The sequence below is a fragment of the Ptychodera flava genome, chromosome 6 (genome assembly GCF_041260155.1).
Source record: "Ptychodera flava strain L36383 chromosome 6, AS_Pfla_20210202, whole genome shotgun sequence".
Lineage (NCBI taxonomy): Eukaryota > Metazoa > Hemichordata > Enteropneusta > Ptychoderidae > Ptychodera > Ptychodera flava.
Genome location: NC_091933.1, coordinates 19769482 through 19788899, shown reverse-complemented (window position 1 = coordinate 19788899; position 19418 = coordinate 19769482). Strand labels below are relative to the sequence as shown.

Sequence of the window (19418 nt, the reverse complement as noted above, 5' to 3'; positions counted from 1 at the left end):
TTTATTACTCTTTTGTCACCCCATTTCTCTGTGTAGAGGGTCACCTTTGCTGTAGAAAACAACAGAAATGGACTAAACCACTGTGGTGACAAGGTTAATTGGTGTCAAGGGTATATAGACTCGAGTTTTGGCATGCATCACCATGAACACTTGTTACATCGCAAGTAATACTTCTCATCAATAGACAACTGCCTCTTTTTGAAAAGTGCTTGTGCAATTCAAGAAGAATGTTGGTTCTGTAAATAGTTTGTGAATCAAAGACTGCAATCAGCTATCCGACTGACGAGGAAAGGGCACAAATGAATTCCAGAGAGTGAATCACACACAACAATGTTAGGAGAATTTTTCAGTATTCAAATACCGCACGTATGGGACAATACCACATTTTTGGCAATTTTTTTTTTTATTTTAATTGCATAGAAAGTGTACTCACTCAATTAGTATGTGCACTTTGATGCGGATGGTACATTTTCTCACTTAATTGTGCACGCACACTAAATGTAGGCAACACATTGTTCTCACACAAACAATTACATGTAGCAAATGGTCTTGACCATATGTCTCCTTTACACAGGCAGGCATGAGAACAAGATCGAGAATGAAAACTCTTACATAATTATGTAATGGTTGCCACTTTTATTTTTGACATGACTCCAAAGTCTGATTTTGGTATTTCCATTATAAGGTATTTTACAGCACTATACGGTACTTTACCCCAACAAGTAAAATATCTATTCTTTCCAGTGACTACAATCCACCAGTATTTACCGTACATAGAGAACTATGATCCTCTAGTATTTACATAGTAAGCATTTACTGAATGATGAAATGATATGGCTCTGCCTGCTGATCAGTTCCAGACTATTGATGGTAATCGGAGAATCCCAGTCTTGTCATGAAAGTGATTTGAAGAAAATATGATCTATGGACTGGTCAGTGAAACAATAGAATACATTTCCACTGAAAAGTATCGTCAAAGAGCCGTTATTTGGCTGGACCAATATTTTAATATGTGACAGTGAACATTACTGGGTATTTGTACCGGTATGTTCTCCTTACTTTCTGTACTGTCTTTCCTTGTAACTACAAAAAGAGGCAGAAGATAACTGCGGATGTAGATGCATGGACATTAACTCTTTCATTGTTGTTTTTTGCAAAACCTTTATTGTACTTTATGATCAAGATCCCAACTGGGATACGATTTCAATAAAGACTTACTTTACTTTACATGAAGTCCATATAAATGTTAAAATGTGACGTACAAGATCAGGCTCAGTTCTGCTGCATTAAAATTGCGTGCTACACTTTCTGCACTTATGTGCACATTGTGTGCGTTGAATTTCATTGCATTCACAAAACGGCACTCAGTGGTCGCGCATTGTGCACTAATTGTGCGTTGCGACTGCTGGAACAATGTGATAAGGGGAGGCAACAAATGGATACGAACATGATACGCAGCTTGTACATGTACGTAGATCCCAAGGGATATGCCTTTAATTTGAAGACAGTGTGATAATTTTTTTTCCATAAAAATAAAGAATAAAGTGCTGCTATATAAATGGTAGCATTTGTTGTGCATGCAAATTGGCATTTAGTAAATTTGACGGTCCATCATCAAGTTGACATCGTCATGAAATAGAATATTGATATTACGGTTGAATAAAGAAAAAAATGTGGAACAGGTTTCATGATGGACATCTTGGGTCCTAGCAGCAGAGAATTCTTTTATCTCTGTGACTTTAACAGATAATCGATGTCAGTGTTTTGATAATTTCACAAGTACATTAGGCAATACAATGCGTAATTTGTAAAGTTTTGACCTTATTAAGACTGTAGCTAAAGACTCTGCCACGCCACTTACTTTGGCTTTTGAAGAATTAAGAGACCACCATGTTGACATTCACATACCATTGTAAAATACTGTGACATGTACATTGTGATCGCCTGTTTTCTGGAGATTTGCAGTTTTGATAGATGCTTTCTCTGACGTGATTCTTTGTAAAAAAGCGTTAAATATTTTTAGGGGATATCAAGGCGATGAAGATATGTCAACTGAGTGGTTTAACATGACTGCTGTAACCGAGTCAGTGCTCCATTGGTTGTATTGCTTTGAGTAAGAAGCCCATTCAGGTGCAGTTGAAAACAGGAAAGCCGGCCGCGTCTGAGCTTAAATCAATTGCCGCTTGTGACAGTCAATGGAACCCGCTGTTCAGTATTTTTTCACAGGACAATTTGTTGCAAAAGCAGGGCTGTATACAGATGGTGGCTGCCTTTTATTGAGCATCGAAATAGTTGAAACATTCTCACTCTGATGACAAGGGCATGGTGCCACACCATGAACGAACACCAGGAGATCAAACTCAGGTCCCTCATGCCGTGCCAGGACAAGTTCAAGTGTTCAACTGCCAAGTCATTAAGGACACTAATCTCCAGTTTTGGTCGAAGAGATCAAGTAAAACAACTAGATATAAATCTTCATACTGGTATACCTAAACACATCAGAATTTCTATCTGGCAATTAATTTTTCCATCTTTTGTGACATTTAACCACCCACCCACCCCCACCCACATCCCCCTCAAAAAAACCCCAAAACCAAAAAAACCTAACAAATTCAACTTCCCACTACAAAAAACCCAAAACAGGCAAACTCATTGCATGCAGGGGATGGTCTGAGAGTGTATTATGTACATGTATACATGTATGCACGGAACTGACTGTGTACCGTTAAAGTGTACTCCTTCTCAATTAACAAGCAGAAATTGGTCCAATCAGAATTTCATTATGATAAGAAGAGTTGATGAATAAAACCAATGAGTTCATTTGCATAGAGTCTGTTCAGGGTCATTGCAGTTGTTATCTTTAACACATGATGGAGAAAACTTTTAGTTTAAGCCAAGCATTGTAATTTTCCATCATTTGACTGTAGATGTAGTAATCCTGCAGTCATTAGTCCCCACGGACACCGTCCGGGGGGACTTATAGGTTTGGTCATGTCCGTGCGTGCGTGCGTGCGTGCGTCCGTCCGTCCGTCCGTGCGTCCGTCCGTTCACGCAGATATCTCTGAGATGCCTGGAGCAATTTCATTCAAACTTGGTACAAGGATTACTTCATATGTCATACAGATGCACATCAATTTGTTTTGTGATACGATCCAATATGGCCGCCAGGCGGCCATTTTATTACGATTTTTTCATGTACAGAGCCATAACTCAGGCATGTTCCAACCGATTTTATTCAAAGTTGGTACAAGGACATTGACCAATGTCATAGATATGCACGTCAATTTGTTTTGTGATACGATCCAATATGGCCGCCAGGCGGCCATTTTATTCTGATTTTTTCATGTACAGAGCCATAACTCAGGCATGTTTCGACCGATTTTATTCAGAGTTGGTACAAGGACATTGACCAATGTCATAGATATGCACATCAATTTGTTTTGTGATACGATCCAATATGGCCGCCAGGCGGCCATTTTATTACGATTTTTTAATGTACAGAGCCATTACTCAGGCATGTTTTGACCGATTTTATTCAAAGTTGGTACAAGGACATTGACCAATGTCATAGATATGCACGTCAATTTGTTTTGTGATACAATCCAATATGGCCGTCAGGCGGCCATTTTATTAAGATTTTTTCATGTACAGAGCTATTACTCAGGCACGTTTCAACCGATTTTATTCAAAGTTGGTACAAGCTTATTGACAAATGTCATAGCTGTGCACGGCAATTTGTTTTGTGATACGATCCAAAATGGCCGTTGTGCGGCCATTTTATTACGATTTTTTCATGTACAGAGCCATAACTCAGGCATATCTCAACTGATTTTATTCAAAGTTGGTACAAGGACATTGACCTATGTCATACATATGCACGTCAATCTGTTTTGTGATACGATCCAATATGAACGCCAGGCGGCCATTTTATTACGATTTTTTCATGTACAGAGCCATTTCTCAGGCATATCCGCATGTTTCGACCAATTTTATTCAACGTTGGTACAAGGACATCGACCAATGTCATAGCTATGCACATCAATTTGTTTTGTGATGCGATCCAATATGGCCACTGTGCGACCATTTTGTTACAATTTTTTTAATGTCCTGAGCCATAACTCAGACAGGTATCAAGCGAATTCATTCAAAAGTATTTTTTATCACAGACCTAATGAAGAGGACTCTATCCTCTCTGAGGACCTGTAATCAAAATACCCATTAACAAGTGGGGACTGTGTCATCAACGATGACTTGTTTTCATTATAAAATTATTTTAGTTTGTATATATACATGTAACTTGCGATGTTTGTAATTCCTTTTTTAGGCTCATTTGATACCAGGTCATTTCATTGTCAAGGTGGTATTGTTTTCCCATTTAATTTAGAAAATGGTGTTGGGTATTGTGTGCGAGACCTGTTGTAATATACACTTGAAATTGAAAACCCCAGTGACGAGGCAGTACCAGTCATAATGAGAATGTATCCTTTCAGCTGGTAATTGTGGGCTGTCACGAAGTCACAGTTGATATATCTGTGAGGCTGAAGTGAAGTACATCAGAAATGTTTAAAAGTCCTTTTCCTTTACGTTCAGGGCAAATCTTCCTGTGTTTTCCATGTCAACCAAATCATGGATTAATTTAGACGCACCAATGTGGAAGCCATAGGAAATGTATTTCAAGATGTTCTGTTTTGGATGTCAAATGAGTGCGTGTGCACTGTACATGTATGAATGAATCTTGCAAAGCACTCGTTTGAAAATGTTTAATATTCAAGTGAACATCCTTATTTGAATTTCTTAATGATATAAACTCACAGTTTATAAATATTTTTTCTAATAAGGAATATGAAGGCAAGTCAAAAATAAAAAATTCACGTTTATCCCATGATTCTCTTTTGGATTTGACAAATTTTCTGATGAATATTCAATCACTCTTACCTCATGCCTGCCAGTACACAATCTCATCTCCTCTGCTTCTTGTCACAGGTACTTGGAAAGAGAGCAGTTCTGTGATTTCTCAGACGACGTCTGTTTTATCAGTCCAGAGGTAACGCAGTTTATCAAGCTTAGTCCAGGTAGGTGTTGCTCAGCTAAGTACTAGAAGTTTGAACATCCACAAGGAAAGAATAATTTTCATAGTCCTTTTCGTTGTCTGTGTTATTCCAGTTGTGGAAGTCTTTTTTTTATCCAACAGTTTGTCCGTACGCTAGTCTGTTCTGAGTCTCCGCTTGAAATGTGTAAACCTGGTCACACATCACAGGTGCCTGTTATAGACTTATCCCACACCGACACACGCCATCAATCATCTCTGTAATGGAACAGACCATTATCAATTAGAGGGGTGGTCAAGAAGCCTATTCCTCTCCCACTAGCTTCCAGTAACGGTGGTCTACCCCAAGTACATGTATGGGCGCAATTAATATGTCGGTACTGCTTTGGGAATTGCAACTCAACAGGAAGCTGACTGGGTTTTACAGTTTCTGATTTTTTTGCAGAAACAAAATGTGAATTATTGCCGTCATTGGCTGTTCAGTGAAATTGCTATCTGGCCAAGGTGGGGGTTTGCAACACAATGCACAGTCAAAGTGGTTTCAGACCGGCACTAAGTGCATAAACCCTCCGGCTTCAAGTTTACGTTAGTAATTTGCTCAACAGTGGCATAGCACTTGACAATGTAGAAAGCCATGTAGACCTGGAGATCAGCAAAGCGTAAGAGAGTGTCATGATATTGTGTATGGCTAAGGCCATGCCCTCACCGAGAACAGTCGTAAATTCATATTTGTGCAGTGTCATAGCCTGGCAGCAGATAAAACAGCATTGAAAAATGTACTCTTATGTAAACCACAATTCATGGTGAACGTACCTGATCACTTTGCAAAATCAGGGGTTACAAATAAGACTTTATACTGAGGTTGACATCAATTTGCTCAATGTTGTATTGGCAAATTTGACAACGGCACAAAGTATAATATACCTTCAGTATATTAACCCTTCGAGTGCCAAGGTCAATTGTTATCGCCTTTATAAAATATACGAAAGTCAATTTTTTTCAGATTTTTGCCAAAATTTTGATAAAAACTGTAGCCAATGAAATGTGGTATCCATTTGGTCCAAAATTATTTTAAAAAATTACAGAAAAATTTATAAAATTTGGTAAAATTATGTACTAAAGTTTTGATGGCGAAAGAATTAAAGCACTCAAACGGTTAATGATACCTGGTTGTTTATGTAGTTTTTTTGATGTAAAATTTTCAAGCGAGAAAAATGATTGTGATTCTGGGAATATTTGCTGACATTTAAAGGACTGACACTGATATGTGTCTTTTGGATTACAGTTATTTATTGTCACTTACGCAAAAGTCATAGCTGGTTTTTTTTCACTCTTGAAAATTTTTTACCGTGTCCTTGCAGGTAGAGTTTTTTAATCAGCATTATCTCTAAAACAAATTGATCGACTAAACAAATTTCTCAAAGGAGAACAAAGGATTAAAATCACATAAACAGTCAATGTCAACTTGTACCTGGTAGCAAGACCTCCCTCGTTAAAAAGACCAAAAATAGAATTTTGAAGAGAGAATGAAATTTATTTTTCTAGGTTATATTTGTCCATGTCAACATTCCAAAGCTAAGTGACATATGTTTTCCCGATGGCATTATTTATAGCAACTTGCCAGAAAAATAATTTTGGGTGAAAATTTAAGTTGTGTATGTTTTCATCTGTCATCGGTGGTTAATAAATGGTGTGAATATATTTACATTGATCAGATAACATAATGTTTGCTATGGGAGGAAGCCTCTCGGAAGATACCTGGCACAAACTAATACAGCTTCATTCAGTAGAGACGAAGTAGGCATTTTAAGTTGAAGCTTTTGTCAAACAAACCTGCCTAATAAGGAAAGTGACTTTCCGGCCTTGTGAAGTTGAGGTTATTCTTTCACAGTGGAATTGCATGCCATGAAGCACACACACTTCATTTGACCAAATACCAAACCAGAAATGGATTTCCTGAGCAACAGACATTGTTCGTCTGAAAATTCAGCTCATGTTTATGGTTTAATAGCTTCATTGCGTCAGGAGACAGGATGGAGGTAAAAATTGGTGAAGTGAACGAGGCGGTCTTCTGTCACCGAGCAGTGCCTTAGAGGGTGGCGTGTCTGAGTCACCACAGTGCCGTAGAGAGCAATGTGTCTGTCTTGAAAGAGGCAAGCTGCATCTGTCTTTAAACTGGCAGTTGTACATCTGTCAATACCAGACTTTACACCTAGCAGATTACACAACTACCGCAGCAGCTGGTGGGAATATGTGTGTGTGTGTGTGTGTGTGTGAGTCAGTGTAGAATAACAGTGTCATGAAAACGCCCAGTCGCAGTCACATACTTGAACCTGGTCACACTGAAATGCCTTTCCTGTATTTATAAAATGATAAAATTACAATTTTAAGTTGAAACTGAAAACAATTTCAGCGTTACTTTTATGAGCCAGACTATTACGGACATCAGTCTGGAGAAGTTAACCTCTGGTTCCTATTAGGAATTAAGTAACTTCTGCTGACTGCTACTACATCAACAAATGCAGCTTTACTATTTGCGTTTTAAATCTTTGCACACATCTGACTGTGTTATTGGATTTTCAATCTTTACACAGGCCTTTAGTTAATGTAAGCAGGTGCTTGTGACATTTTTAAGCTGGCCGTGGTGGAAGTTTTCATTGGTCGTCAATTACGTGGCACGACAACACCAATAGAACTGCAGTAAAGTGCATGTTAATTGCCTTCTTTTGAACTGATGTCCGGTTATGGAAATAGTACAAAACACTGATATCATTTTCATTTGAAATGAAAGCCAAATTTCTCTCCAAAAGTGTTAGAATCGAATTCGGTCCTGTTGGTTTTTAGTCAAAAGAAACCTACCGTACATAGAGACAAAGATCTGTTGTGTCAGAAGAAATACCACATATTTGATGAACTTTCCTCAAAAATATTTCATCATACAGTATGTACTGGTACTTGTGTTAAGCATGCATGTACCATATAAAGAATAATCAACACTGGATACTGTAATTTCTCCAGCTGTTTGTATAATTCAGCAGGGTTCATGGGTAGAAGTACTGTGCATAGATATATACAGTACTGTACATTTTAGTATATTGAAAACTTAGAATTATTTAAATTTTTGTCAGGCTAACAGAGAGAGTTAAGTTTTGAACTTGTGTTGACTGCACAACAAACGGTCATACTGTGGATCTTTCCCCTAACACAAAACATATGAGAGTTACAGAAAAGTGAACCTTCAAATCTCATTCATAACATCTAGCATAAAGTAAAAATTTATTTCGTAGCTGAAATATTATGATAAAATGTAAGAAAATTCACAGCATTTATCTACATTTGTATAGTCACAATCCTCTGACAATGTACATACTGTATCAGTGAAAAAAATGTGAAGTACTTGTTTCTCTAGAGTAAAACTTGAACTTTAAAACATTTTCTTGGTCTTCACCTGTTCCATATACATATGTGTAATGTGTATGATGATATATACATTCATTTACTGTGAACAAGTGTGAATTTTTATACATCTAGTGTTGCTACTAGAAGTTGTGAAACATACACAAAAGGTAATAACTTTGCTTGAGTTAATCCTTGAAATATCTGTCGTTGTCAAGGTAATGTACACAAAGTCACTCACCAACTTAGAGAACATCAATATAGTTTGGAAATGATATTTGATAGCGCCTCATTCCGTGGTAAACAGTTCACAGCAGCTATCTGGTATGTTTCGTAGAGAGCCCGGTGACAACGCAATCACAGCTTCTCCAACAACTGTTTAGCAGTAATACTTTTGTAAGAGGGACAAGGGGACAAGCAATCTCTGTCTAATGGCACGGTATTATCAGGACGTACAATAGCTGCGCCTCTTGTCACAATGGAAAAGCACACACAACAGACAGTTTACATTGATGCGCAAACAATGCCTGGAAGAACAGTCCTGTGACCTTAAAAGAGGACAGCAATGACCCTTTGGTTGTGTGTGCAGGGTCATCCATGCAGAACCGGATGGCAGTGGGATGAGAGGTGTGAACTCTGGTGCCGATGTTGATGTGTTACTTGGCTAAAATTGAGATTAGTACAGGCTGAATAGGGGCATTAATCTACTTAACACACTTGCTAATGGTAAGGAAAGTGCGACAGTGAAAGCCAAAGCATTCATCTGGAACTGTTGACGGGGGCAACCACTTTCTGTGATGTTTTGTCTCACCTTCCTGCTTGTCCTTAAGCATTTCCACTTCAGACTTACTTTAAAAAATTGATTTTAAGTCAGTCTTGGATTGAGATGGTCAAAAATCGTTTTTTTTTCAAATTAAGACTTGTTTTTCCCATCAATAGAAAGTAGTGCAATGTACTTCTCAAGCACTGACTACAAATGAGAGATTCCGGCTGATTGGCTTAGACATGGACCAATCAATAAAGTCACCAAAGAGTCTTCATAAGCAATGTTTTATGGAGACAATCCCGATTTCTTTTCATGAAAACTAGGATTGCTCAGTTACTGTGTTTACCGGATCGTTCAAGTTGTATATTTGATGTTGATACATTTCTGCTAGAGTTGGCTGCCACGCTGCATGATTGTGTATGCTTAATATGAATATTCATGAGGAATGACATCATCACTGATCATCAGTGAATGACAGCACTGGAGACCAATGACAGCGTTTTGATATTGCATTGGTCAACAAGTAGCCAGACACACAGACAGACACATGTCTGTGTGTCTGTCTGTGTGTCTGTCTGTAGACACGATATCTCAAGAGTGGCTTATCAGATCAGAATCAAATCTGGTTTTGCATATTTAATGATCTTTCCTAATTAGGGATATATATCTGGCTTTACTTGATCAAAGTTGACACAACTGTCTGTGTACACTGAAGATACTACTATATAACATTATCGAAAGTCATTAGCATTTCTTTACTTCAGATAATTACTAATTTTCATATTTAGCAAACTTTCCTAATTAGTTATATATGTCTGAATTGACTTGATCAAAGTCGACAAAAGTTGCTATGGACATAGGAGATACTGTGATTGAACATTTATGAAAGTTGTTTTAGTATTTTTAGATCATCTAATTACTACTTTGCATATTTAAGGATCTTTCTGAAGTACTACTAGGGGCTATATATCTTGTCTGACGAGACCAAAGGTGATGAAACTTGCTATGTACATTGAAGATACTATGATATGACATTTTTGAAAGTCATTTGGCATTTTTACTTTAGTTAATCACCAATTTGCATCTTTAATAAACTTTCCTAATTGGAGATACAGATCTGAATGATCAAAGTTGATAAAACGGGAGCATTTTCAGATCATACCGGTATCTGGTTCACTACTTTTTTAATGTCAACCACAGTTCGGATCCTTGTTTTACTCCCCAAAGCATGTTGAGATGCCAAGTATTTAGATTTGTCAACTCAGCCTGTACATTGGCAAGTGAATTCTGGTCTAGAGTAGATGCATGCATTTATATGTATTGTGTTGATGAGCCAACTAGTTGCTGTTTTGATATGCCTGGAGGAGTAAAATCAGAGCTTGCACTTGACCTACTAAACAAAATTTAGTGAAAGAATCATCAAATTTTACAGCCACTCACCCCTTAACTAACCCACAATTCGAACGTCACAACAAGTTGCCTTCATTAGTTCTTGATTGGTTGTTAATTCTAAAGTATACATGGAACAAATTTCTGGCATTTAAAGAAAGAAATTGAAATATAAATCAAATGATATTTGATGACAAAATAAATATTCAATAAAAGAAACAAATATCAGAGAGAGCGAGAGAGGTGGAGAGAGAGAGCACTAGATTTCTAACTGAATATTAGTTTAAGAGATCATTTCATCGTCGTAAACCACACGCCTCTTTACGGCAACAGCTCAGCGCTACCCGTCAAGACTTGATTTTTGCGTAGGTCAGCGGAGCGGAAATTATTGCTCTGGCTTGCGAGAATGGATCATTTACACCTGATGCAAAACCAGAACTACAGCAAAATATTCAGTCATCCCTAGTTAGTAACTTCTTTCGTGGAAGGATAGCCATGTGACATTAAATCATGGTCAGTATTATTAATCTGTGAAATGATAGATTGCTTTATCATGGCATTGCAATGTAACTGCCACTGTCTCTATCTCATGAGGCACACCCAGATATCAGCTATAGACCCCTGAAAACCACTCCCAGGGCCCAATCTGGATCAGTAAATCAGGTAAATCTTTCCTGTCTGATGTCCGACAGTTGCCTGTCAAAAGATGTCCCGTTTACTTTGGAAAGGATAATCCTCGAGGGATGCATCAACCCCTCCTGGAATTTTCCACATATTATTTGTCCCGAGGAACATTTGAAGTCTACCAATCTTTCCGGAGAGTACAAATACCACGGAATTGAGTAACCTAGTGGCCTTGGGAATTTATGATTGTCAGCTGTGTGTCCCTACAATGTACAAATTGTGATCCATGGATTGTACCATCACTGAGCATCTTTTTAGAACCTTTTGAATGCCAAAGTCAAATTTTATCACCTTCATTATACATACACCAGTCAATATTTTCCTGATATTTGCTAAAATTTTGATAAAGATCTGTAGCCAATGAATTGTAATGTCCATTTGGTCCAAAATTTTGAAAAAAATTACACAAAACTTCATAAAATTGGTAAAATGTTGCACCAAAATTTTTTGCGGGAAAAATTGCAGTGCTCAAAGGGTTAATACTTTGCACCAAAATGAAAACCTGGAAAATTGTCTTATTTGCACATAAAATTAATCCTGTATCCTTGATTATATAAGCAACCCACAGACAGACTTGTACTGTTAAAGTATGTTTTAGCAATTATAGGCGTCCTTTGAACAGTTCAAAAGAATGCTTTCAATGATAGGTTCAACAAAGTGGCACTGAGATAATCATGCCCTGAGGGTGAACCTCTATAAAATGAAATTTCTAAATCTCTTTGTTTTGACATATTCAAGCTGTTGAACGCCAGTTTGCAAAGCAGAAGGAAAACCGATTGTTATTACTTTCGTTTTGGGGAACAGTTTAATACGATTGTTCATGTAGGTTGACTCTAAGAATTAAGGGCTACTATTTTGAATTTTTCTCATATTTACAAATTTCAGTCAATTTAATCAAAAAGAGCAATACATCCCATACATTGACATATTATTAATGAAACAAATATCGACAAGTGACAACATAATTGTATGAAAGGTGCATAATATTATGTACTTCACATCTGATTTGAAAAAGTGATTGATATTAAAGACAGTTTTTGTACTCTGAATCAATATTTATTAAATGTATATCCAAGATCAATTCTACTTTTTTTCCCATGTGATCAGTATATTTATGTACTTTTTCTATTCTGTAATATATAAGTCCGAGATAAAGTAATAATCAAATAATAATAATATTTGAAATTGCCTTGCTACAAAGTTTTAACACTTTTCAAAATGTAATGTGTCAGTGTTTCCTTGCTGCAAGCAGACTACGATCTGAACAACACTTCGATGGGTCTCATTTCCAAGGTATGGTTTTACCTCAATGTTGAAGAAGATCCCTAGCTTAAGGGGATTAAAGATGCACTCACTCATGGGGATTGATTTATGGTGAGTTTGATCTCAAGAGTTCTGCAGTCCTGCCAAACTGTTATCCCCATAGAGGTTTGCGAGGATTAAACTTCATCATAATGATTATTTACGCAGATTTGACACCTTTGTCAACATCAGCGCCTAATTTCCAACATTTTTTCTGTTTTATAAGAAATGCTAGTGAGAAACTTCTGTAGGGTATTGTATTTCTCCTACAAGAGATCTATCTAAGAACACAGAGGAATTGGAACAGCATTGCACCTATAACTATGAAAAAAAAAATGTCTGAAAATGACATAAATCCGCACAGGGAAAGGGGTTGTCAGACCTGCATGACTTTCTTCTTTACAAATAGTGTATTTCATGCGCAATATCTGCAGATGCATTACTTAAATATAGCTGCAACATTTAAATTTGACTATGTACATTATGACAAACATCTTTTAACTTTCATCAATTGCTGATTCAAAAAGTAACCTAATATACAGTGTTTACACTGGTTATATGGACTCCTGTACCTCTTAGTGTGGGTCCAATGACCCCCTCCCTTTAATATTTATGTACGAGGAAAGGAAAAAGAACTTCGAAAAAAAAATTGTCTGTATCATGAGATGCACGACAAATGCATCTCTGTTGGTAATGACACTCCATCAGGCATTTGAATCACGCATGTTAATTATCTGACCTTAAAGGTATACTGTCACCTGTTTCAATTTTGCCACAGTTACCATGGAAAGAGGAAATCTAACTATCACAGATTTTAAGCGGGTGGCCGCTTTTAAAAAACATTGCCCTCACATGGGCATTTTCAATAGCAAGGACCGCCCCTTTGACCATATATGGGAATATTTAGATTATAGGTGACTGTATACCTTTAATGCAGTACCTCAAGGGAAATATTCGTCCTCTTTCAGCTCTTGTAATTCTTTTGTTTCCCTGTACAACGTGTCAATAAATATGTTACCCATTGTAAGGAAATTCTGGCACCACCCATTTCATTATGCGACTGACGTCTAATTTCTCCACTTGTGTTAAAGGGCCCCGCCAATTACAGAGTGAACATGCAACTCATAAAATTGAAGTTGAATTAATTTCAAGACTTATTATTGTGCTTTTGTGGAGAGCAAATAGCTGCTGAAGGGCATTGAGTAGGCCATGAAAGGAAATTATTGAGTAAAATGTTTACAAGAAAAAATGAAATTCAACCCAGACCTGCAAAGTGCAGTATGGAGATTACTGAAATTGTGATGTGTTTGCATGGAGTCACTCAGAGCACATTTTGAAATCTTCAAGCGTGCTTCTCGGGGAATACATCGCCTAATTGCCACTACATACATTTAATTGGTTTTTAGTAAAAACCTGATTACCACCCAAGTAATTTGCTGTTGAGAGGTACGCGTTGTGTTTTTCAGCTGTCCTGTCAGCGACATGGAGCTCTTCGGATACATGTACAAGTAGTTAGATTCTCAGTTTTCATCTATCGTCTGTCATCCATCCCGCCCATAACTTTGTGCTTCTTCTCTGATACTGCTGCTCAGAAATCACTCACATTTGATGTAAAAAGTAACATGATGTTTGTACTTTGGTTTCATTCTCAGTCCTTGCATTTGCAAACTTTGAGGGCTGATAATTTCATTTTTGGTAAAGCATCATTTTCTCAAGTACATATATCACTGTTCTGACAGTATTAATTTGCATATTCAAAAGTTTTCAGCATTTTTTCCCTGTTTCTGCTCAAATTTTTCAAAATCTGAACTGATTATCACATTTGGTTTGTGAGTTTCCAGGGGTGACCTCTTAAAGTTTGAAATTTGCCTATCCAAATGTTTGGACTAATTTTTCATATTTGGTCAAAATATTGCCTTTTTATACTACTGTATTTACAGCTTTGAAATTCAATATGCAGCATCTAAGGTATACCCTTATTAAGTTATGATAAAATTAGCATAAAATTTGCATATTTAAATTTTTAGATTTTCATAATTTTCTCACACATATGCTTCTCTATACATATTTGTCCAACACCAATAAAATTTGATTTGTAAGTTATTTTCATGGATGACTTCATTCAGTTTTCTGTCAAATTGAGATGAAATTTGCACATTTTCTCTTTTGTAGTCAATATTTTGTTTTTTGTACATGTACCACTGATCCTAGAGCTTAGCTTTTTAGGAGTAGTACACCATTATATGTTGCAATCATAATCACTTCCTTACCATTTGGCATTAGAAATTACAAATTTTTACATTTTCTCAGTGCAAAGTTTAGTATGCTGTATAAGTGAACGCCACAATCAGTAGTCTGCAGTATGTGACATATCCGAATGCATACACAGAGATAGCTCACTCTACATGTGCAATGGGATGTCACACCCTTTGGCTAATCTTTGTCAAGGAAATCTGGCAATTTTCTCCAGCCATGTCAGTTTTCTTTGAATTTAATGTTTACGTGCTATATGCAGTATTGTTAGTTTCAGCAAAAACTCAGTGGAGCTTTGTTGGCCCTGCACTTGGTTGCTTGCTCATTTCTCTTGCTTTGAAGTTCAAATTAACTGATCAGACATTTGTGTGTAAGTATTAATTCTGATAGATATATGCCTGTATAGCGTCCATGTTGGTGTGTATAGTATAATCAAAATGTTTTGATCCTTTACGTTGCTTGGCCTCATCATGTGACAACATAACAGACAACATACATTTGTATCTCTTAATCAATGCTACATGCCTTTTACAGAATGACATTTTGTTCAAGAAGATGAAGTTTGTCAACCATAATGGAATATGTTCTCAGATAACGTAGCGTGTGTTGATCAAGTTGTTTAGTGATATTGAAAATATTGACTGATGTCATGTCAATAAAAGTAAAGTTTAATGTTTATTAAAGGTGAAATTACCAAGATCGCCCTTTCAAAATTCAAAACAAATACGTTGTTCTTCCTATCAAAAGAAATTCACTTTAATAAAAAAAACATTTTAATTTCGCATTTCCCAATATTCTTTTAATCCTTTAGTCACAGCTGTATATTCAGTTTTTTGCTAAGCAAAAATGCAGCTGATGTCTATTAATGAGTACGTGCTTATGATAAGCTTGCTGCCTAGTGTGTTTTTTATGTTTGTACAAGATGTGTTTTATCGCTGAAATGAATTCCAGCATGAATGAAGAATAAATGGACACAAATCTTCGGATACGAAATACAACGGTTTTCCTAGGGGTCTGTAGGTGTGTACTCTATCCCTAGCGCTTACTCCCCAAGCTACTTGTTATTAATCCACAATCCTGTCTGTGTCCGCGTAACTTCACTCAAGCCTAAATTCTGTTGTTAGCAATATTTCACCATTATATTGGACCTACAGTGACTTGATCAGTACGGCAGCTAAAGCAGCCGGATTACAAGGCCGGCAAACGTTAGAAAACCACTTTATACTGAAATATGTGGATTATGCATAAAAAATACAAAAAAATGGATCATATTTACATTCTCTTCAACTGCAACCTATGTGTGGAATAATGACAGATTTCACGAAGCGCTATCATTTCAAAATGAGTCTTGCCAAAAACAACTTTGCAAAGGCAGACAGACATGCATTTAAGTGTCAATTATGTTTGTATAAACAAGGAAAAAAGAGTGTTGAGTAGACTATACATGTAGCTATAGAGTATCGTTGTGACCGAGTGAGATTTTATACATGCTAGAGTAACAGCTGGAGTAACTTGAGACACAAGGTTTTTGAGGGTAGAGGATATAGATGTTATGCATGTCTATGTAACTTTCATCATAGAACTAGGTCTTCTTCTCAGTCTTATTTGCGTAGACAATGCCAAACTGCAAAAATTTAACTGCTAATGTACCTTTTTTTTTTAAATTTTCATCAGAAATTACAACATATCATGAGGGTACTGTTATATATAGTTATTAAAGGGGCAATCTTTTGCCTCTTTCAAAACCCTGATTGGAATCCCAAGGGACAAAGTCTGAAAGGATTCCCATTGAACACCTCTGGGATCTTTGCAGGATTTGCTATTGTATTCCAATGAACCCAACACTGACTGAGTCACAACAGGTACATGTATAAGTTTCATTCATAGTAAGATTTCAGGCTTCTTTTAGGATGTGGGGGATTATGCTGAAAAGAGCTAGTTATAGGGAAGCGACAGGAGGTGATGACCGTGTTGCAATTATACCCACACCTTAACTACTGGTATCCACAGTACATCAATGTCATAGTGCACTGCAGAGCAATATTTGCTGAAGTTACTTTCATTCACAGGTCAGTAATTATCACCACAGTGCAATGCATTGGAACAGAGCTGTATATGTTCTAGTCAGCTTTGCAGTGATTCAGATCTGCATGGCACGAACAGTGAATCAACATATAGTACATGAGTACATGTGCCAGTGATGGGCATGTGATCTGTGGAATTTACAGTTCACTGGGCCATCGAATGCAAACAAATATGGAAAGCCATAAATTATTTATCCATGCACAATTGCAATATCAAATATTGACATTTAGTATTAAATAACATTTAAACGGTGTCACAAAAAGACACCCTTTGCAGTGCCAGTTAAAAACCTCAGCTATCATATTTGATTTGTTGTTGTGTAATTGTGAATGTAATGTTTTGTGAAATTGTTATTCTAATTGATGCTATTTCTTTCCAAGGTAATGATTTATGATTTGATAGTCATTTTGAAATTAAATAATGAAAGAGGAAATATCATTATGAGGATGTTATGAAAAATGATGAGGGTAAAGATAGCATATCGCCTGACATAAAGCGGGGTGCAATGTACAGTGTTATGTGTATTAATATCCGAGTAGATACTTTGTGGTAGTTTCATAATTTGTGGGTTTTTTTTCATAATAAGCTTAAAACTAGACATCTTCCATTCATGACTGGCCCTTTTTGTGCGATGTCACAGAACTTTCTCTCCAAATTTCTAGCGCAGGACGTGCGTCTGATATAGGCTGTGCAAATGTGTATGTAGAGCACAAGAGATATTCTGGTCTGGCAATCGTTCAATGGGTCTGTGACCTAAAAGGGAATGTACAGTCCGACAACTAAAGAAAGTCCCTTATTCAGAGGTGCCTGGAAACGGTAATTATCCTGTCATTCCACACGTTTTTTGCACATGCAAAAATTCAGTTTTTCTCAATGGTAGATGTATAAAATTTATCCTTACATGTCTGTACCTTGTTTCATTTGTGAAGAACAAATGCATTTTTTCCTACTATTTTGCAGATCTACCCCTATTTATAGTGGCTGTTATATTAGATTTTACACTGAGAATGCAATATACGGTAAAATGATTTTCTACTTGAGATATTGTGATATTGTGTTCCAATATAATTGCCCATAATCATCACAAAGGAGAAAGGATTAAATCCAGGGTTTGCATGTAGCAGACCTTGATATCCGTAATGAGCAGGATTGCTGGCAGAAGCAATATGTTTCTGTGTGATGGTACACTGATAGGTGATTGGGATTGAAGAGAGAAAATCAAGGTGATTCCTAAGTCCGATGGAATATATTAGTGTGTAGGTATACATTCTACTTTCTCGTTGTCACTATTAAAACAGGCCATAGTTTAAAGGGAGGGGCTGTCACACCTGCAGCTACACTGTGGTGTATGTGTACAAATTTATGGGACTCTTACATCAGGTTTGTTGATATGCCCAACATACATGTGTATTCCAACATCCCTTGTGCATATCTAAAATTTTGAAATGGTGACTGTATTGAAACTGGTACTGCAGCCAAAGTAGCTTCATATAGGTAAAAGGACGCAGCCAAAGTTTATTCGGCAAAGTCTTGCTGTGATTAGACTTGTTATCTATAAACACGCATCAAATGCTGAATGTGCTTCACATTCTAGACTTTCGTCACCAATTTCTGGGAAGACCCAATGTGTATCAGCAAGAAAGTAGCGCAGCCACATGCATGACGATTTGAAAATGGAATTGTCTGCAAGTTGTTGTTTTGAGTTTAATCAGGGAGATCATAACACAAGTTATCCTACAGGAATTAAGGTTCCAAGACAAGAGATCAACCTTTTTATGCCAACAATTTTCTAGTGGTTAATAAGCTCAGAACCCCCGTAAATTATATATTTTCGGAATGCCTAGATATAGGGACACATTTTGGTTACCATAGTGTCACCACTGTTTACATAATAATAACGTGACAGGTAATTTGCATAACCTTTCAAAAATAGGTTTTCCCTATGTTTTGTTTCAATTCTTTTAGATATGTGGCTGAAATTTGTGTGATTGCAAGCTGTCCTTAGGATCTTCAAAAGTGTCTCAGAATTTTTTTAAACCTTCTGAAACAGTTTTTATGCCAGAAAAACTTCAAGAGCAGTGAATTTAACCCTAGTTAATTCTTTAAAAATTGTGCTCAAATAAAAACTAGGCAAGATATAAAAAATCTGAGACACTCTTTTGAAGAGCGTTGTGACAGCTTGCATTCCAGCAAGTTTGAGTAAGATATTTTGAAGTATTGAGACAAAACATAGGGAAAACCGATTTTTGAAAGGTTATGCAAATTACCTGTCACGTGATAGTTATGTAAACAATGGTGACACTGTGATTAGGCTTTTGGTTCTAAGCTTATTGACCACCAGAGAATTGTTAGATTAAAAAGGTAGATAAATAAAGGTAGATAATTACTAAATTTGAGGTCTTTTAGCACTGGGTCGCATTTTTGAGCTTTTGGCTACTTCTTTCAAAATGCAATACTTTCTTCCCAAATCAAACCTCATAATGATATAATTATGAT

At 36.7% G+C, this 19418-nt stretch overlaps 2 protein-coding genes across 3 annotated transcripts in view; one reads left to right on the top strand and one right to left on the bottom strand.

Moving 5' to 3' along the window:
- LOC139135079 (histamine H1 receptor-like) overlaps nt 1-5105 on the bottom strand; it is a 154809-nt gene extending 149704 nt beyond the window's left edge. The window contains exon 1 of the mRNA XM_070702307.1: nt 4936-5105. The gene's annotated coding sequence lies outside the window, so the exon portion shown is untranslated. The remainder of the gene's footprint in view (nt 1-4935) is intronic.
- LOC139135081 (sentrin-specific protease 8-like) overlaps nt 1-19418 on the top strand; it is a 153001-nt gene that overhangs the window by 49760 nt on the left and 83823 nt on the right. For both annotated transcript variants that reach the window (XM_070702310.1, XM_070702311.1), the window contains exon 2: nt 4984-5072. In XM_070702310.1, coding sequence (XP_070558411.1) covers nt 4984-5072 — 89 coding nt within the window. The remainder of the gene's footprint in view (nt 1-4983; nt 5073-19418) is intronic.